Source organism: Triturus cristatus, chromosome 6 (assembly GCF_964204655.1).
Source record: "Triturus cristatus chromosome 6, aTriCri1.1, whole genome shotgun sequence".
NCBI lineage: Eukaryota > Metazoa > Chordata > Amphibia > Caudata > Salamandridae > Triturus > Triturus cristatus.
In genome coordinates, this window is record NC_140589.1 from 151,374,734 (window position 1) to 151,396,121 (window position 21,388).

General features: G+C 46.0%; 1 protein-coding gene across 5 annotated transcripts in view; it reads left to right on the forward strand.

Moving 5' to 3' along the window:
• LBR (lamin B receptor) overlaps positions 1-21,388 on the forward strand; it is an 806,934-nt gene that overhangs the window by 95,911 nt on the left and 689,635 nt on the right. Inside the window, exon 1 of one of the 5 annotated variants that reach the window (XM_085610385.1) lies at positions 14,264-14,369. The exons of the other annotated variants lie outside the window; for them this stretch is intronic. Coding sequence (XP_085466511.1) covers positions 14,351-14,369 — 19 coding nt within the window. The 5' untranslated portion in view covers positions 14,264-14,350. Of the gene's footprint in view, positions 1-14,263; positions 14,370-21,388 lie in introns of those variants that run through there. 5 annotated transcript variants of the gene reach the window in all.

The following is a 21,388-nucleotide window of genomic DNA, read 5'->3' on the forward strand; positions in this document are numbered from 1 at the left end:
TTTGCTCCTTCTTTGGAGTGAATGTTACGAATTGTTGTATATATATGTGTGCACACTTTTTTTCTTTTTAATGCACTGGGTATTTGGGTAGAAATGAGTTGGTTGGTTTTAGCCTGGGTTTTCTTACTTTGTTTCATTTATTGAAACTTCGCATTCTTTTTTTGTCAATGGAAAAATTCATCTACCTGGCCTGCTGAACGTTATCTAAATATTTTTTAGTGTTGACGCTTTGTTATACACTCACTCAAGATGGCGCTGGTAGATATTTTGGCAAAGAATTTGTCGTCCTTGTGGACGATCTTTTGCAGGTGAGGCTACTGTGGTGTTCTTATGTGCGAGATCAGATTCGTATAACATTTGTTTTGGATGTTGCGGTGTAGTAAGGACTCCCTCAATACGTACATACATTGTTAAGTTAGCATAACCACGTTAGAGGTTAGAAAGCCATCTTGCTGCTTTTGCACACGACACTGTGTTCACATGTTATTGCTTAAACAAACTGCTGACTCGAGTTTTGCCTCACACGAGAGCAATCTGTTGTTACCATCCCGAGCTCTGCGCAGCGACCTTGGTCTGCACACGATGTGACAAACAGTCTGAGTTGTTAGACAATGCATGTTTTCCACTCTAGGTTGATCGACCCACTATTTAGTCATAACACACAAGCAGCTGCAAATACCTGAAAGTTGGTGCTTTTAATATCACAGACATCATGTTTATTATTCAGACCGAAGACGAGCCTTCCTGCGAGAAGACTCCTGATGCTCCTGTGATGTTATTTCACTAAGCTGATCTTTGAGGTATGGGGTCCCCTATTCAAGCCTAAGAGACCTTCTGTTAGTCTAATAATAATATTAGCGTCTTAGTAAAGGGAAGGTGGTAGTATCCACTGTCATTATAACATGATTACCCCTTTTATATTCTATGGAATTGTAACTATGTTGATGGTTTTGATTTTAATCATTTGTCTGCTTGTATTAGCCAAAGTACTGCATCTTAGGACACGTGGTCTATAAAAATAAACTCTTTTTATTTTCACCGTGTCTATGTTGATTCTTGTTGTGGACTGATGTGAGAATAATATACGAACAGGTATTTCCGATTCCCACCATTCCTGAGTATGTACTGAGTCGCTTGTTCTGGGTTGTCTTTTCATTGGGACCGCCGAGCTAAATCTCGGATAACGAATGGGACACTTATGCTAGCCGGATACTGGGTTCTGGGTTCTGAGGTGAGTTTCTGGTACACCACAACTCACTGAGGTCCTGGGGTTCTACGCATAGTTCTGTGTATAAGCAGAATCCCTGCAACATGGCGCACCTAACGTTTTGTCTATGAGTTGAAACGCCTTAGTAGTGCTTGCGTTTGTCCACAACACCCTCATTCTTGTTTCCGGATAACAAGTCTGACGGATTTTTTTTTTTTTTTTTTTGGGAAAACCTTTATTGACATTGCAAATAAAGACAAGTATGGGCCTACAACCCTCGGGGCCGGCCGCTAAGCAGTGAAAATAACAGCAAACAGATTTTAATCACATGTAGCACCTCGGGAAGCAGATTTTCCATGCTAGTATTCTCTTGTCCACCGAATAGCCCAAGAGGGGAACCAGGATATAAAAGGTTTTCATTTTACAATAAGGGATAGAAGGATCAGGTGCCAATCAAGTTCTCAGCAGCGAAAAAAGGCAAGCAGAATATTGAACGTCAACAATAAATGGCAAGCTATCAAGTCAATGGCGCAGAAACAGAAGGTTCAGGATGTGGAGGAATATCACGAGCCGTTTGCGCCTGCAGTCTCCTGCCCTAGGACCCAGAAAACCCCACTGAAATGAGGCACAACTGAAAAAACAATGATTGGCCACGAAGGACACCTACCGCACTGACCCCAGAAAAAGACAAAGAAGAATAAGAAAAGAAAAAGGAGGCCATAGAAACAAAGTAAAGGACTAAAGAAGCCCCTCCCCCACCCCCCCACCCTGCACCTCTGCAGATGACTACGGCCCCCCCCCCGCAGCGTGCCTGTCGCCCCAGAACCAGACCCGAAATATAGAAGAAACAGAGAAAAAGGGGAAAGAGAGGAAACCCCCCCTAACAGAAAAGGGGAGAGAGTAATAATTAACTGGAGGAGGGCCTTCAACCATGCCCCCGGCTTCTCCCTCCCGCACAATATATTCCTCCCCAGCGCAAACAGTAAACAGCAAAAAGTCGGCCATATCTAAGAGAAATGGGGAGCATTATGCACTGGCTACACTATTAGTTACGTCGTGAAAGCACACAACCCCCCAGCCCGCCCGCCTATTAATTGACCACCTCGGAAGGATCAGCCTTATCCTTGGCCACTCTTTGCGAATCCACCAGTGCATACCCATCGACCCACCATCATGTCCAAAGTCACAAGGAAGAGGAGCGTCCAGAGAAGACTAGGAAGGGACACACACATGTGGGGAGGACGTTTCGAAACATCAGCACAGTCATCGTCATGGAAGATCACCTTTCCCAGTACTGCCCCAGGGCCCGCGCCGCACACAAGGTCCAGGAAGGAGAAATCGGCCAGAGCAGGCGATCGTTGCGTGAAGATTGCCTGGGTCGCCGGAGGCCGCGCATGGGACAAAGTCACCACCGTCTGCTCAAGTCCAAAACCTCCGGAACAGACCGACCCCACAGCCAGCCGACCACACCCTGCCACAGTGTCCAAAGTTTCCATCCGTCCCTTATCCACAGAGGCGGTCACGGTACTTTCCTCCTGTGGAAGGTGAGACAGAGCCTTATATACCTGGGGACAGGCAGACCGCAACTTTTCCGACGCTGACGCAATACCATCCAGCTTCCTCCCCAATACCAGGACGCCGTGGACCAGGGTGGAATGAAGGGCTCCGAGAGCATCTAGAAGGTCACCGTACCCCAGCACGGTCCCCCGCGCTCGCTCCGCCACGCTCCTTTGCGCCACACACTCCCAATCTTGCTGTGACCCAGTGTACAGGATGACAGAGTCCATCCCATCAAGATGGCCGCAGGGCAGGGCCATCCCAGATGGGGACCGGGTCTCAGGCACGGGCGCAGCAAGTTCCATATCCCTGCAAACAAAGGTCCGGAGGCAGGCAAAATGTGTATACAGTGTGCGGCCACAGGTAACAGTCGTTCTCCCCCTGGGCCAGTGTCCGCGAAAACCGGGAGCAGCCCGTGCAAATCGGGACGAGCCACAGGCCGCGTCCGATCAGTTTACTGGCGAGGGTCCAGGCGATCGCCGATAAACCCCTGGAATCGTCACCCCGGGTATGCACCCGTCACGCTACTCTCGGTGATAGGAGCGACCACTGCGAGATTCAGGCCAATATTCGCGCCGCTTCGGCAGTCCGACTCCACCCGGTCACCAATGGCCGCTGTTGTTAAACTGCCGCCCGGCCATGTTGTCCACCCGAGGTCCCGGCTCCAGGGCTGCACAGGCCGCAAACTTCAAATGAGCATTTCTCGGGCGGTACCGCCGCTGGAAGCTTCAGGATCACACGATCGGTTGCCGCTCTCGATCACCAACACGGGCATGTAGCACAGGCTGAGGATCACATGCAGGATATCTGTGCGGGATGTGGAGGTTCACGGAGCCGGGAGCCTACGCTGCCGTCCCGGTCGCCATCTTGGCTCCTCCCCATGAAGTCTGACGGATTTAAACCTACCTAGGTCTATTGATATAGGTTCCTTCAAGCTTGATCATTAAAAAGGTTATTGAACCCTTGTGCTACTGATAGTTTCAAGTGTGTGTTGTCCTAATGGCGGTGGATATTGCGGCACATAGCCGTGCAGCTCTGAAACGTCATTTGACGCAGTATGGGGTGCCGGACACTGGTATGGACGTCATCTTTGTGGTGGGAGCCGATGCGGCTCATCCCGATGAGTTGTTCTACTCTTGGGTGACGATTCCGGCGGTAGGGGATGATAACACCTTTAATTCTTACACTGCCGCTGCCGTGCCAGCGAACTATGCGCCGTATAGGACACAAGAAATACCAATATCTGCTTGGCAGCATCTTATTTGGTTTAATGGCGCCCTTCCCCATGTGGTTATACCGCCAAGAATGGGCCCTTTATCAATTGCAGGGGCCACTTGGCCGGTACTAGCCGGATTTACGCCTCATCCCCGTTACCTCACGGTGACGGTGGCTGAGTTGCGTGTACTGCACACTGCCCTAATTACGGTATATAGGGCGTTAGTGCAGTACGTGTCGCGCAATGTGCAGGCGGGGGCACCTGCTGTTGCGGGGCAGCCTACTGATCACCACGCGGTGGTCATTAGTCCTGTTATGGTTAATTCTGTTATGGGCAAGCGCCCCCAAACTAGGGATGATTTCCCCTTTTGGCTTGCTGAAAAATTTGACCAAATAGAAGCGGTATACCCGAATACTTCTCCTGTGGAGAAACACAGGATCCTCACCATTAGTTTGCCTAAAGACTTGGTCCCCCACATAGATGATTGTGTAAATTGGGGCAAGGTCTTTGCAGCGACGTACGCGCAGTGCTTTGGCACTCCGTCTATGTTGCAGCTGCCCTCCGTTATCAAACGAGTTCAAGAGAACCATGGTGCGGAGTCTGCGATAGAATTAGGGATGCGGCTCCTCGGTCAATTTGACCTGGTGGCTACCATGATAATGGGAAACCTTAAGGGTGATGCTTTGCATTTCCAGGTTCGTAATGAACTGAAGCGAGTTGCTGAGGAGGACAAACCGCAGGAATTTGCGAAAATAATCGCAGAGGCATATCGGGATTTGGGTCGTAGCTCTTTAGGAGTTAAACCTGTAATAAAGAATCCCGATCTAAAACAGCAGGGTAAGGCAGAAACCTCTGGTAAGGACGACCGACCAAGTTTTCCGAAACAAAAATGGCAGTTTAAACAACAGGGAAAGCAGCAGCAACAGAAACAGGGCTCTCGGCCTGCCTCTCCCGTACAGTCCAGTAGTGAACGCACTTATGATCTGCGCGATCGTGCTACTATAAAGTCTCCTGATAGATTTCAGGTTTCTGAACAGCGCTCTCCTCGTTCTTCACAGGAAACATCGGCTACACAGTCCGGTGGCGGAGGCGGTGGCAAAGGTCGGGGTGCTCCACAACAGCGTGACCAACCCCGACAGACTGAGGGTAAAGGCAAGCAGGACGAATTTGCACGACAAAGACCCCCGTTTCAGAAGAAGAAAGTGGCGGCTCTGACGGCAAGGTATGCCTCAGATAGTGCGGACACAGCTTCGGAACCGGACATGGGCGCTGACGCTCCTGGACAGCGCAGCGGAAATTACCATAGTCCGTCAAGCTCTGCGTCCATTTCTGGCGGTGACAGCAACTGATATATCGGTTACTGTTGAAACAGCTGACACCAGAGTGGCTCCCCCTGATAGACTTTACGAAATAGTCTTATTAATTGAGGGTGACATACAACGTACAATAAAAGGGATTTTTTGGGATAATCTGACCACCACCTATGATATCCTCCTAGCGGAGGCAGATTGGCCCCCAGCTTTCATTTTAGAGGCTCCTAGAGGGGAGGAAGTAATCCTCCCGTCCTTTGCGCACACAGTGCCTAAGGACCAAGCTGAAGTGTATGCTGGGGAGTGGGCGCTTGCGCTTGCGCCGGCGGTGTATCGTACTCAGGTGGGATGGGACAGATTGTCCCCCTGCCATGAGATTCCATTACGGTCTATGCCCCAGCCTCAACCTCAATATCCTATGCGTCGTGAAGCGAGACCCCACGTCGCGGCAATCCTTGAACAATTGGAATATCAGGGTGTTATTGAAACATGTGTGTCCCCCTATGAATAACCCTTTATTCACTGTAACGAAGCCTGACGGCTCGTACCGTTTAGTTTTGGATTACCGGCACCTAAACTCCCATTGCCGGACCTGCGCGGTACAAAATACACATAGCTCGGCTTTGGTCGACAGTCTCGTGCGTAAAAGGTTTAAAACGACACTTGATATTTCCAATGGCTTTTTTTAGCCACAACCTGTCCACACTGAGTAGCCAGTGGACGGCGTTTACTTCGGGCGGCAAACAAAAACAGTTTACAAGATTGGCCATGGGTTACAAAAATAGCCCTGGCGTCTTTTCTGCTCGCGTGGTTTCTCTCTTAGAAAGAATAGACCCCGACGCATACTCCTATGTTGACGATATCTATCTTACGGATGATGAGCTGATGCCACATCTGTCTCGAGTCGACAATATTATCGTGAGTTTTGCTGACTATGGCTACAAATTCAATTTTGCGAAGTCACACATCGCAGAATATACGGTGTTGTTTTTGGGCTACGAGCTCAACAATGAAGGTAAGGGGTTAGCCCCCCACTTTCTGGAGAAGTGTGGACGCTTAAGTGCTCCTACGACACTGAAGAAATTACAATCTCTGCTGGGTTTTCTGAATTTCGGCCGTACGTACATTCCTGATTATGCCCAGCGTATCAAGCCGCTTTACGCCTTGGTACAACCTTCGTTTTCGAAGTCTAGCTGGCAGCTAGAACACTCTGCAATTTTACAGTCTTTACAGGCTGACCTTCTTGCTTCACAATACTTGCTGACACGTGATAACCGCACTAACCTGATAATAAGAATAGTACCAGGCGCCGTGGGGTTCACGTATTTGACGTTTAATGAGGGCGACACAGTCCCCATTGCGTACAAATCCCACTTGTACACCTCTGCTGAATTACGTTTTTCCGCGGTCGAAAAAGTTCTGACTGCTGTGCAGATGGCGATCCTCAAGGAACGCGCACTGTCGCATGGGAAACAGATTCTGGTTGTAACACCATATCCTGCTTTAGAGGCAGTGACTAAAGCAAGTGTACCAAATTCTAAAGCTTTGCATCCACGGTGTATACAATGGGCCACAACACTGACGTCGCCAGATGTCACTTACATCTTTGATGCCGCATTACAGACTCAAGAGTACTTGCAGTATGAATTCGTTCATCCGGCACCTCTGTCTTTGCGCCCGCTCGAAGAATACCATTGTGTCATATACACTGACGGGTCTGCGCAACCCGCAATTGGATCGAAGCACGCTTATTCAGCGGCTTGCGCAATTGTCGTAGGTACATTCGTAAATGGTGAATTCCAATCTGATGCAGTGCATACGCAGTCATTGGGTGATTGTACCGCGCAATTAGCGGAGCTCCGGGCTCTGGTGCTTGCACTGGAGTTTGCTGATCCCCGAGTCACTACTCTTATAGTGAGTGACTCCTTCTACTGTGTCCAGTCCTACAATGACAATTTACACTTCTGGTCTCAGAATGATTATCGAGACACTAAAGGTAGCACAATTGAGCATAAAACGCTTTGGGTTCGAGTGGCAGACTTTAAAGAACGTCTCCCTCTCGTGAGTGTTATTCACACTCTTGGTCACCAGCGGCTTGGTGTCCATGCTGTCGGCAACAGCTTAGCTGACGAGGCAGCGAAAACAGCAGTGGCTACATACTTAGTGGCAGCAGTTACAAGATCCAAAAGTAAGATTGATGATGACATCTTGGCAGCTATTGCTGCTACAGAGAAGGGAGGTGATTACCCGAAGGGTTTTCCCTCTCGTTATATTTATCATTTAAGTCCTGATAACGTCCCATTAGTGAGGATTAACGACGTTGGTGACAGAATTATTCCCAACGCGGACTGCAGACCAGCACTGATCCTAGCTGCGCACGAGGGGTTGGCGTCAGCCCACGCCGGTGTGTCAGCTACAATATCTCTGCTACAACAACGTTACTGGTGGTTTGGTTTATATAAACAAGCGCGCGCATATGTTCTTGATTGTGACATTTGCCAACAGATTAAACCTTCTACTGTTGCGCGCCCACCACAGACACAGCTGTACATCTCTAATAAGCCATTTGGTTGTGTTTATTTAGATCACTGCGGTCCTTTTTCTTCTGATACTGCGTACAAGTACATCTTGGTTGCAGTGGATTCGTGCACACGTTTTCTACGGGTATGGCCACAAAGGAGTGCTGACTCGCGGACTGTCATCAGGGATTTGCGTGTCTTTGTGGGAACTTTTGCGTGTGGTACCTTCCATTCTGATCAGGGCCCTGCGTTCGCCTCTAAGGCTTACAAGGAGGCTATGAGAAATTTGGGGGTCCTAGTCAAATTTTCGTCTCCCTACCGACCTGAGGGTAATAGTGTGGTGGAGCGAATGAACCGTGACTTAAAGCAATCATTGACAGCACGTGTTTTAGGCACCTGGCCGGAACTGGCTAGCCCATTTGTATAATGTCCAACGTGCACTTAATAATCTCCCTAGAAGGTCTCTGGGTGGGCGGACCCCGTACATGATGCTCTTCGGAATCAGAATGTTTGTCCCAGACCTTGATGGTCTAGACATTGCGGCGTCGACCGCACCCTTTGACGTAGATGATCACTGTGCTGTTTTGCAGACTCTACAAGAAGCCAGAGAATCTCTTTCGAAAGAACATTTGCCCTCCACGTCTGAAGCTGAGGTTCAGATTCCGGTAGTCGGCTGGCTACCCCGAGTTGGAGATCTGGTCCGTGAGATGGTGGAGAACAAGAAGGAGTTCGGCCCCTCTTATCGTGCACCAGTTCCAGTGCTTGGAGTGCAGGGTACAAGAACAGTCATTTTACCTCCACTTCCTGGTCGCAAAGAAAACAGGTACATCTCTATTGACAATGTCAAACTTCAGCGAGTGGCCGATACTTCTTAGTATGACTCCGGCAGTTTCATGCCAGACAATGCAAAGAAATTCAATGTTGGTTCCTGCTTCTAACACCTTGTCTGATGTTGCCATCAAGATGCATTCAGTTGCTGATCCCTTGCTGATACCACCGGCTGGTGGTTTGCCCGAAGAGACTGAGTATGCTTATCCTACACGTGGACCCTCGCCTGTTTTACAATCTACAGCGCTTGGCCAGTCCCGTTTTTCCTTTGACACTAACTCTTTGCCCTCAACTCCCCCATCGAACATTGCTGTTTTTGTAAGTTGGTTTAAGAGACATTTTTTGATAGCCCCTTGGACATACGTCTGGTTGCTGCTTTTCAGTATTTTTTTGTTCATGTCCATTGGATTTGTTGTAGTTTTTTTCCATTTGGTGGATGGCCATTATCTCAAAGAGAGATCGACTATTAGACTTATCAATGGAACTCTGGCCCCCCACTCCTCATCCCACATCATGAAAAGGGACCAGACTTTTGTGAATATTACTGCCTGGCCCGTCATGGATGGAATCGCATGGGATGCAGTTAAATTTCAAATTCATGGGCCTACAGAGGTCATTAATGTACCTAATGTATTTCGTGTTTCTATGGGTGATGTAGTTAAACAGAACATACGTTCTGATGATTGGGATGTACACGCCATTGAAGCACTGTTTTCAGATTTGAAATATTATGCCGCCTTTGATGCTGAGGATTTGTATGAAAATGCGGCTAATTATGCAGAACAGTATTGTTTTCAACATTATGGCAATCACTTCCTGCATAAAGCGAATACGTTTAGAAATTTTGTAAATTTTACCCAGTGGGAACACTGTCCCACCCCCTCGTTTGGCAGTTCACATACATTAGTTGATAAGTTTACTTATTTTACTGATTTCAGTGTTTCAGCCCCGGCATCCTTTTATTTTAAAGTTAAGCCTGAGTCTGCCTCCAAGGTTAGACTGACACACACCAAATTGCTATATTCTAAGTCCTTTATGGATGAGTTGTCAATCAAAGGTTATGATCTATGGAAGGCTACTATTGATCTTAAGTCGGTTTGGGGTTCCAAACCGTGGCAGGTTCAGGGAACTGAAGCTTTACACCGTGCCTGTCTAGTACCAAATCATATGTTGTTTTTAAATTCAACCATCTTCCAAACCACCTGTTTCGGATTGGCCACTTCTAAAAAACTAAATTCGCCTTCTGTGCCAGATCTGGGCGCTTACCCAAATTGGGGTAACCACACAGATCTGTCCCTTCCTGCTTTGCAGTTATTAGTTTCTAATTCGTCTTTCAATATTTAGAAATTTAGTAATGAGGGATGGTTGATTTGGCAAAGCAGTTCTGATACCTGTCAACGTCGTTTTCTGGGATTGAAACCGGGGTATACTCAGGATCGTGTAGACCCCCGGTTTGAGTCGTCACATACAGTAACTACATACTCTGTAGGGAAATTATGTCAGTCCTGGCTGCGACATTCCACCTTGGCATCTGTCAAAGTTCATTTATCAAAATTATATGACAAAATAGATTTGAATGATTTTGTTAAAGGTCCTGTGGGTGGCAGATCCAAGAGATGGGCGTATGCTATTTACAACGAAGTATGGAAACTGTCGCAAATTGAGGCAGCTTCAAGATTGAGAGCTATTGATCAGGCTAATATGGAAAAAGTATTAGCAGTTATTGATAACAGCATTAACACTCTTTCTTCTCGCATTTATACATTAGATAATATTGTTTCTTCAATTGTGGATATTGTGTAAGATGATATGTCTGTATTGTATCATGGTCAAAACCAGTTGCGTTCTGTTATGCAGTTTGCATGGACATTACAAACATTGAAGGCAGGGAAGGTCCCTTGGGACTATCTGAACACAACATCGTTATTTCTTCCCTTTAACCTTACTGACAAGCAGCAGTTCATGTCCATGAAGGATGCTTCATATTCCTTGCTACATATTGAAAAATTGGAGCCGTTACCTTTTTCTGTAGCGGAAGTAGATTCCGCAGTGTGGCTCTTACACGGATTGATAACTCTCCCGTTCGCACTTTTTAAGTTTACGTCTTGTATGAAACACTATGCTCTGGGTAGATATGAACAGCTGGGTACCGCTTTCATACATGAAGTTTGGTCCCTCCCCTTTACGTATAGATGTACAAGGGACGGTACTGAGGTTTATCTGAAGGGTGAAGAATGTACAACGTCACCTGATCATTCTGTTGTATGTAGGCACATTCAGTTGCACGGAGCTTGCAATGTACACGCCCCGTATTTGGCCTGCGTCCTCAAAGGTATCCCGGTACCAGTGATTACGCCATCTTTCACGCTGCTTGCAAACGGTAGTTATTTAATTTTAAACAATGAAGCTTGCTGCGGGATGTTAGTGGGGATCCCATATATAGTAACTGTATCACAGAGGGTTGTCTGCTGCAATAACGTTCTGTTTCCTCCCCCGCATGGGAGGCTGGATGCTTCCATCTGGCCTTCGATTCCAACCTTGAAAGCAGAGTTCAACAAGATGAGCAGAATAAGAGCGCTATTGTCCCAAAAGGAGGTGCCATTGACTTCCTCCCGGGAAACATTTGTCCTTCACGTAGCGAATACGCGCACTGAGGTGCAGGCGCTTTTGAATACTGACCTCCCCCTGCATTTTGGAGCTTTGATCCAAACAATTTTCAATGCCTCGTCCACGACTGGCCTGGCTCATTTTTTTAAACTTGTGGGCTCGGGCCTCGTGACCTCTTTTCAAACTATTTTTGGTGTGATTCCGGCATTTTTTCATTCTATTTTCTCGAGCGTCTTTGGAGGTGTCCCTTTAATTCTGGCGCTAGTGGCAGGTGTGCTACTTTTACTTTTCATCTTGCGGAATGGCTGCTCTTTCTGTGCCACACGACAGCCTGTCCCGTCTGCAGCTTCTTCGTGACAGGATGCTTGATTACTATGGTGTCCTGCCATTGGCGACTTTGAGCCTGGCATATGGATTATCCTTCCGGTATTCCTACTTCACCTGCGTGCAACCTGTCTTCCACTGCCTAGATTGTCCCTTTGAATGGCCTATGGATTTGTGCTTAACCAACATGGTGTCTCCGGACCCGGATTATGATCGACTGATGAGGCCCTTAGTGTCTCACGAGTCCGCCTGTTCTGGTGTTCGGATTATGGCCTGCGGTGCAACGCATGGTATCCTGGGTAATTGGGACATCGCAAGTGCGGCATATGACTTCTTGGATATGAGTTATTTGGAAGTACACGCTGGTTGCCCTCTGATGGTGCTAGAGGCTCCGCTAATGGAAGAACATGTATGTTCCTTTTCTTTGATTAACTGGATGGCTGAAACCTTCAGTGGCCGTGCCAATGATTTTCTGCTGGAAGCAGTGGCCACATATGCTGCATATACTTTCATGGATTGAGTGAACTATCGTCCACTGTGTTTTCCTCACGTGTCTTGAACTGTCCCTGTACGTCTGCACTTCTGCCCGGTGAGGCGTTTTTTTCCCCATTTTTTCACCCCCCACGGCACGTTTGAGGTTTTTTGGTTTTTTCTTTCCACTTTTGGTTTTTTCCTATTCGGACTTTGCCTGAACTGACCAGTGTTTTTTAAATTGGATACGCCTTGTTCTGCTCTGTCGCGCTTGAACTCTGCGTTCTCTCTTTTCTTGCATACTAAGTAGTGCTTCGATCAAGGGGGCATGTAGTAAGGACTCCCTCAATACGTACATACATTGTTAAGTTAGCATAACCACGTTAGAGGTTAGAAAGCCATCTTGCTGCTTTTGCACACAACACTGTGTTCACATGTTATTGCTTAAACAAACTGCTGACTCGAGTTTTGCCTCACACGAGAGCAATCTGTTGTTACCATCCCGAGCTCTGCGCAGCGACCTTGGTCTGCACACGATGTGACAAACAGTCTGAGTTGTTAGACAATGCATGTTTTCCACTCTAGGTTGATCGACCCACTATTTAGTCATAACACACAAGCAGCTGCAAATACCTGAAAGTTGGTGCTTTTAATATCACAGACATCATGTTTATTATTCAGACCGAAGACGAGCCTTCCTGCGAGAAGACTCCTGATGCTCCTGTGATGTGATTTCACTAAGCTGATCTTTGAGGTATGGGGTCCCCTATTCAAGCCTAAGAGACCTTCTGTTAGTCTAATAATAATATTAGCGTCTTAGTAAAGGGAAGGTGGTAGTATCCACTGTCATTATAACATGATTACCCCTTTTATATTCTATGGAATTGTAACTATGTTGATGGTTTTGATTTTAATCATTTGTCTGCTTGTATTAGCCAAAGTACTGCATCTTAGGACACGTGGTCTATAAAAATAAACTCTTTTTATTTTCACCGTGTCTCTGTTGATTCTTGTTGTGGACTGATGTGAGAATAATATACGAACAGGTATTTCCGATTCCCACCATTCCTGAGTATGTACTGAGTCGCTTGTTCTGGGTTGTCTTTTCATTGGGACCGCCGAGCTAAATCTCGGATAACGAATGGGACACTTATGCTAGCCGGATACTGGGTTCTGGGTTCTGAGGTGAGTTTCTGGTACACCACAACTCCCTGAGGTCCTGGGGTTCTACGCATAGTTCTGTGTATAAGCAGAATCCCTACAACAGCGGATAGTGGTAGTGGTACATAGTCTTTCTTCCGTCTCCATGAAATTAGTAGGTGAAGTGGCTTAGCTAATTATACATGTGTAAGATTATCGATTATAATGGTATAAATGGATACTTTCACTTAAGATACCGTCTGCGGACAATTTACTATATGACTCGTCATTTTTTTGGGTTGTCGTGTACAGACTAAGTTACTGTGGTAACTTGTAATGTGGTATTACAATATGAAACACACTCTTTCAAGATGGCGCCTACAGTAGTACAAGTTGTTAGTCCTTCGTTAGTGACTACTGAATTCACAGGTGACGCTGCTTTGGCAATTGTGGTCGCGTAGCGATGTAGACCGTAAGAGTATAAATAGAGATACGCAATTGGGCTATGTCTCGCTTACCGACGGGAAGACGAACCGAGGCCACAATCGTGCGTGTAAAGGATCGATACGCTGAAAAAGAGGGTGAGTCAGGAGGGAATAGGTTGGACCCTTTGATTAAATTTGGGTAAACTTGAGACTTCTCCCACCTGTGAGTCTCTTGACCTAGCCCCTGTGTGTTTTTTTTGTTAGATATCGGGGTTGGTACTTCGTGTCACTAAGAGACTGGGTTTTGGAACCCTTTCGGTAATGAATTTGGGCAGAAATCTGTGCTGAGCAAGTGTATAAATCGTGGTGCCTGCATCATAGGATTTCTGTGCTTTTTTTCTCTTACTCTCCCCGGTTAGGATTGTGGGAAGAAATCTCTGTTAAGCAGCGTATAATTGCTCTTGTCTGCTCCCTAGGATTTCCTTGCATTTTTCCTTTATGGGAATCAGATATTAGATTGTGGTAATTTAGAATATGTGACTTCCATTTTTGCAATTCCATTTTTTTGTATATTTCTTTTCCCTTTTCTCTTTTTCATCCTTTTCCTCCAATGGCAAAATATATAGCTATTCTCTTGTATCTTTATTGCTATAGGGACACCACGAAGAATTTTAAAATCGTGTTCCCGATTCGGGGTCCTCTCCAGACTTGGATACGGATGAAATAGGAATGCTTTTGTGACCTTTATGAGATACACTACTCAAGGTATCTATGATTAGTTTATTTTGGAGATGGAGCATAGTAAGGAAGCCCCATATAGTGGAAGATAGGTGATAATGCAGAATATAACAACTCTTTTACACAGATATATGGAATACCTCTGAATAAATACCGGATGTATCGTGGTTCTGTCTTATATCTAGAAGGACTTTGAAGTGCTTTCTACGGGTATGTAAATACTGTGTCGAACTACAAGAAAGACTTAGAAAGATTAAAAGAGGATAATGGAATTGATATATATAAATGCAATTATCCTGATGTTTATTTTTGTGCTCTGATTTTGCCAGGGTATCGTCCCATAAGAAGAAACTGTGATTACTCCCTGTAACAATAACAGCAATTATTGTAGGTTAATATTATTCCCTCATATAGTAAGTACTTTCCTTTAAATTTATGGTAGGATTAGACTACAATACCTAATTTATATATTGGGTATACATCTTTGTTGTCACAGTAGAGTACCACATAGACAAACTCCTCCTCCACATTGAGCAAAATATTTCTTCTCAAATAAATCCTTTTCTGTTAGGTATAGCAACACTTAGTGTATCACTATGTATGCTGGGGTCTTTTTGGTTTAATTCTGTTTTCTTTTATACCATATATGTATTATTTGGTCCAATCGGTGTCTTTTTAACTTTATTCCTATATATTTTTTTGTGGCTAGTGATTTATTTTTATATATATATCTTTCTAGGAAATCGCAGGTTTTGAGAACCTGCGATATGAGAAGGAGCGGGTCCTGATGAAGGTGGTCTCTACGTTTTCTTATGCCACCGAAACGCGTTGACCAAGTCTTTCTGGAAATCCTACAATTATTGTAGTAGCTCCCTTTTTGGGGGTTATAAAGACTGTTTTACAACTAAAATGCGCTAATTGGGACAACTATTGAGATTTATCTACAGGATGTGTATGGTATGTGTATGTATGAATGAATAGTATGAATGTTCAGTGTTGTCTTCCTGGGTTTTGTTTTGGAAAAATAAATTGTGTATTAGGGAATTGACATAAATAATGTGTAAAATATAATGATGATGTCATAGATTGATTTATTTGTGAAAACAATTATATTATATTTAAAAAAAGGATAAGATAAAAATATAATAAACAAGAGAAAAATAAATACATTGAAGTGGCGAATTGGTGTTATTTGTTGGTTAGCCCATGTTTGACTTAGATCTTCTATCAATTTTTTGATTAAATATAAGAAATTAGAATACAGGTCTTGAGAGAGCATTATTTATTACGCTGTCAGAATTGTGTTCCAGGCTGCTGCAATGGGGTACTTGTGCAGTCCTAATGTGCCCTCCCTTACCAATGAGACAGCTTCATCCTTGGCCCAGTTCAGCATAGATTGGGACCAGGCTTTAATCAATGGGGGGTCTTCTACTCTCCATCGATGCGTGATGAGTCTTTCAGCCACCACTAAACCCAGGTCTAAAACTAGAGGAGGCTTTGTGTTTCTTATTCCTGGGAAATATACCTGTAATGCAGGCCTCCCATGTACTCGGCAAAGCCCTATCTGTGCGTGTGATCCATAATTGAATCACTCTGTGCCACTAACCTTGTAGTTTGGGGCATGACCATAACATATATAGGAGATCAGCGTCTATCATTTTGCAGCAACAAGCATCCGTTCTATTAAAATGCCTTTTGATTTTATCTGGGGATAGCTATGCTCTGTGGACTATATAGAATTGAAGCAGCCTAAATCTTGCATTTCTGGGAATCTGTCTGGGGCTCCCCAGCAACATGGCCCACTCTTTGGGTGCACACGGTCGTTCCAAATCCGCCTCCGACCTATTGTGCAGGGGTGTTAAGTCAATCATAGTGTGTTTGCGGATTGATTCTGCAAACCATTTTATAGGGTGCCACCCATACCCATCACATGTAAATACTGCATCAGGAGATGCGTCGGTGGTTCCTGCGAGATACTGACCCAGTGACGCCCCAACGTGGCCATCCAGGCAGTGTGATTTAAAAATTCTCCAAGCGGGACACCCTCCTCTTCAGTCAGGGAAAGAATAAAAGGCTCCAACGCAGCCTTCACACATAGGTCTCCCAGTGTGTGTATATCAGCATCTTGCCCGTTCTGTCGTTCTAACTCTGCCTCCCTCTTTCGGCATTCCTAATAATGGGATTGTGGACGCATATGGTGTGACATGTCTGGTAAGATGCAGAGCTCCACGGAAGCATTTCTGAGCTATCTGTACCAAGGAAGGGATGTATGTGACCTAGTGCATGGGTGAAAAATAAAAAGGAGTCTGTCCAACTTGTACGGGGGACCACATTCCGCCGGATCGGTGAGGTGTAGTTCTGCCACCCATTTTGCAACCCATTGTATTTGGGACTCCAGGTAATAATGTTCCATATTGGGAGAGCCAATCCACCTTGTGTCTGGGGTAAGCATAATTTAGTAAGCGCCACACTGCAGCGCTTATTACTCCATATGAGGTCTCTCATAATCGCCTCCAGAGGTCGAAAAAAATTACCCTGGCAAATAGGTTAGCGAAATAATATAGCAGTCAAGGCAACATCACCATTTTAATAAGCGCTACCCTACCTGCAACAGAGAGGTTGAGCGTTTTCCAAAATTCTAAATGGGATCTTAAAGCTGTAATCGCTCTGGATAGATTACCATTCAGGAGATCCCAGTCAGTGTGATAAATTCTTACACCCAAATACCTAAACACAACCGGTTGCCAGGCCACTAATGCTTCATCCACCACCACGCGAGGGGCGTCTTCGTTGGGAGCAAAGGGAAATAAACATGAGTTCATGACCAATCCTGATAGCGTAGCAAATAATTTGAGTGTGTCGGATATGATCAGGTGTATCGCCTGTAGATGCCTAATGTAAAGCAACATATCTGCATAGAGCGAAATGGCGTGTGCCTCCTCCCCTAGCTGTATATCCCATTGGTCTGCTGATTGTGCTATAGCCACTGGCTCTATAACCAGGGAAAAGATTAGTGGGGAAAGAGGGCAACCCTGCCTAGTTCCTCTCCGTATCGGTGTGGGCCTCGAACATAAAGTTCCCAAGTGGACACGGACAGCAGGTACTCCATATAATAGTTTAACTAAACTTAAAAAGTATGGCCCAAATCCAAATCTTTGCAACACCGCAAACATATAAAGCCACTCCACAGTGTTAAAGGCTTTCTCTAAATCCAATACTAGGCAGTCTGCTGCTGGCCAAACCGCCGTAGCTCTGCACATTACCCGAAAAAGCCTGCGTATATTTAGAGAGGTGTTGCGAGCTGGGACAAAGCCATTCTGATCCAGATGAACCAGATGCGGGGTGACGGGCGCCAGTTGGCCTGCCAGAACTCCTGCTAATACTTTGTAATCCCCATTTAGAAGTGCCAGGGGTCGATAGGCGCTTGTGTATGTGGGATCTCTGTCCGGTTTTGGAAGTGTGATCAAGGTAGCTTCTTTCAGAGAAGCTGGGAGAGAGGTTTTTCTAACGCTTCCGTGTACTCCACAAGAAGCTGCCGGCATATGTCTTATAAAATTTGTGGGGAAAGCCGTCCGGTGCCGGGACCTTGCCAGACAGCAGTGCTCGCATTGTGCCTCTCACTTCCTCCAGCGTAAGCGATGTATCCAATTCTCTGCGCTGTTCCGGTGTGAGAGTGGGGAAGGTAAGACCATCAAGAAAGTAGTGTATGTCTTTTTCAGGGATGTTTAAGGCCGATCTATATAGTTGAGTGAAATGCGTGGTCAGTTCACTGTGAATTTTCATGCTGTGTATACTCGAGTCCTTAGACTAGAGAGCAGTGATGGGCTTATGGCCTGATCTTGTTTGATCAACCAGGCCAGTAAGGCCCCGGATCGATCTGCCTTAGCGTGTGCTGTCGCTGAGTGTGCCGTGAAGTTCAGACACCTCTGGCTTTCTAGGAGTTCTGTGTGTTTTTTGCGAGCCTCTAATTGCGGGATGGAGTCTAGAGCGTCCTCTATCGCCTGTGATTCTAGTGTCAAAAGGTCCTTTTCCACTACCAGCAGTTCCGATTCTATTTGTTTCCTCAAGCCGCAGCCCAACCCCAGACACTTCTCACGTAATGTAACCAGTGGCGGCGGCCCTATTATAGGGACTTCATCAAGCACATCCGCTGTTACAACGTCTATTACATTTCCCAAAGACTGGACAGCAGGGTGAACTGGTTGGCATGTGCAAAAGAAGCAAGAGCACTCTTGAGCTGTGCAGACATGTGTCCGCTCAGCCTTCTTGATTGCCCATGGGGATTAACTGGACGATAGAAATAGCAGAGGGGAAAAACACGGACAATGGCTTTATCAGATGGTGCTCAGTTCAGACATTGTAAAAGGGAGCCCGTCATCCATGGGCTTCTGAAATTAATAACTAAAAAATCTCCTTGAAATTATTTTGTCGAGCAACCAATCCATCCAAAGCTGCAGACCATGAAGATATCTGCAAAAACAACAGTTGATGGACAGAACGCAGAACAATGTCATACATTCACCCCAGTACAGAGATTTGGGCCCAAATCCATTGTTTTTTTGCTCACCATGCCGTTCCAGTTTGAACCCAGCCATATGCAAATCAGTCTTGACCCTGTGCCTCATGGGAACAGTCCAGCCCGAACTGCCAAGCCAGGTCCTCCCTGGTCTGGAAACAAGCATCCTAGGACCGGTTTCGGGGTTTCACCCCTCCTCAGCTAGGATAGCTTGATTCCAGTGGTATGGAGAGCATGAAGATTGCTTTGAACAAAAGTGCAAAATTAGACAAAAAAAGGACTAGGGGTGGAAGCTAAGTAGGACTGGGTTTGAGGAGGAGTTCGAGAGAAGGAGGGAAAAAGTAGAGCACCGAGCGCAGCACTGGAGGTGGGATAGAGAGCAACTCATTGGAGAAGGGTACGCCGGAGTGGGGGGTGCACGGAGAAGAACACAGAGCAAGGAGGCAGAAGTACTCAAGTGAGAAAACAAAACGAAGCTCAGGGATTTGAGAGAAAAGCACAAAGAAGACCTGCGTGTGTCAACTGGATGGAAGCAAGCACCATGGAAGCCTAATCTACTTGAAGCTTAAAGTAACTTCTTGAACCTAAGTTTTGCGTGTACAGTATGCAGGCAGCCCTGAGCTCCACCAGTGACCTTAAGACCGGTCGGCCCCAACCCTGCTGTGTCTTCCTTCTCTTGTTTGGAATGGAGCTGTGGTGTGGATGGGAACTGTGCTGATTCAAGCTCTCCCTCATTTGACCATTTCCCGGTCTGCCGCAACCGCAATTTGGGACATCCTGCTGTGACTTCCCCAGCTGTGTCACTGTCACAAGTTAAGTCGTGTCTCCAGCCTTGTGTATGGATTTGGGCCACTGCGTTATGACCAGCGTGGTGCCTGTGTTCGCGGCACAGGTGAAACTGACCTTCATCTCTGGAGGGTTTTGCCACCTGTTGAGCTGTTTGGTTTCACATTGAGCGACTAGTAAGAAGAGTCCCCAGAGTCCATACAACTGGGAAGAGGAATCCCCAGAGGAGTCCCTTCAATCCATGTGAGGAAGAGCAACTTGTGAGGTGCATCTAGGAAGAGGATTCCCCTCAATCTGTGTGGGGAAGTGTAACTTGGGAGGTGCAACGAGGAGGAAGAATTCTATCCACCCACCTACGTGTTTTCCCTGAACTGACTTTGTGTTGTAAAGTGGTGCGGTGGTTTGTGCTTCTGAGGTAATCTCTACTCCTGACTAAACATTTAACTGCTGCGCCTGTTTTATTTTTTAAACGTTTGAAATTCGTTGGCTCACCTGTCTTTAACTGTCTCTTCCCGTCCGTTGACTCCAGCGCAAGCCCTGGCTTCGGCAGTTTGCGATGTGTTGTGCAGCTTCTAAATTGTGCAGCGTGTGCGTGCCTGAAACCATCCGAGACGTTCTGAGCGTGCGTGCTGCTTACGAGCCGCCATCTTTTCTGCTGTACCGACTTGCCGTTGTTCGTACCCTTTAACTTCTGATGAGGGTTGTATTTTTCTTTGACTGTGACCTTGCCAGTTTGTTTGGTGCAACTTCTTCTCCTGAACGTTTTTGGGCTTTGGGGGACATTTAATTTTGTGTAAGCTTCGGAATGCTTGCCTGAATATATCGTTTACTTCATGGAGGGATTGTTACTCTTTTCTTTAATCTCTGTTGATGCTATGTTTTAGAAATCTACTTTCAAAATGTTGTTCTTGTGAATGATTGTGGTTTGTGAGTTTACTTTAAAGTTTCTCCGGGTTACCACCTTGCTGTTGTTGTGGGAGTTAGTGTATCTCTCACTGTTGGTGGTGTGTGTATTTCAAGGCTCTGAGGTCCTGAGCCTCTCTGGCCTACCACTATTTCTATGGTTGTGGGTTTTCTTAGGTTTGTCACCCTGGTGGGCGCTCTGTTTGAGTTGACTGGGTAGGAGTCACTCGTGTCTACCACCTTTATGTGGTTGGTGGTTGATTTAGGTTTTCGCCCTGGTTTGGGGTGTGTTTAAGTCACCCTGTTGGTATGGTGTTTGAGTTGAGTAGTTTTTAGTCACTTGCGTCTACCACGTATGTGTGGTTGATTTTGTTTTCAGCCCTGTTTTTGGGTGTGTGTATGTCACCCTGTTGGTATGGTGTTCGAGTTGACTGGTGTCTATCACCTTTGTATGGTTGGAGGGTTAATTAGGTTTCACCTCTAGCTTTGTTGTTGTGGTTGAGAATTGCTTGTGTGCTTGTTCACCCTTTTATTCTTTTTTTGATAGGTTATGGGATGGGCTCTTGTTTTGTATTTGTTTTGCTGTGGCGAGATATCTTCAGCGCGTTTGGGGTTTGGTTCCCTGTGTGTTCTCGTTCATTTTCAGCCTGGCCAGCTGGTATGTTTGTGGCATTATGGGTTTGTTGGATGTGCGCGGTGTAGTTGTTTGCTGGTTTATTTGTTTTGTGTGGAAAGGTAGAAGGCATTTGTTTGTTGTGTGTGGGAAGGGAGTGGATGTGGGTAGGTGTTGTCTTTTTGCTTAAAGACATATTGTTTCTTGCCCAGTTTGTAGTTTTCATCT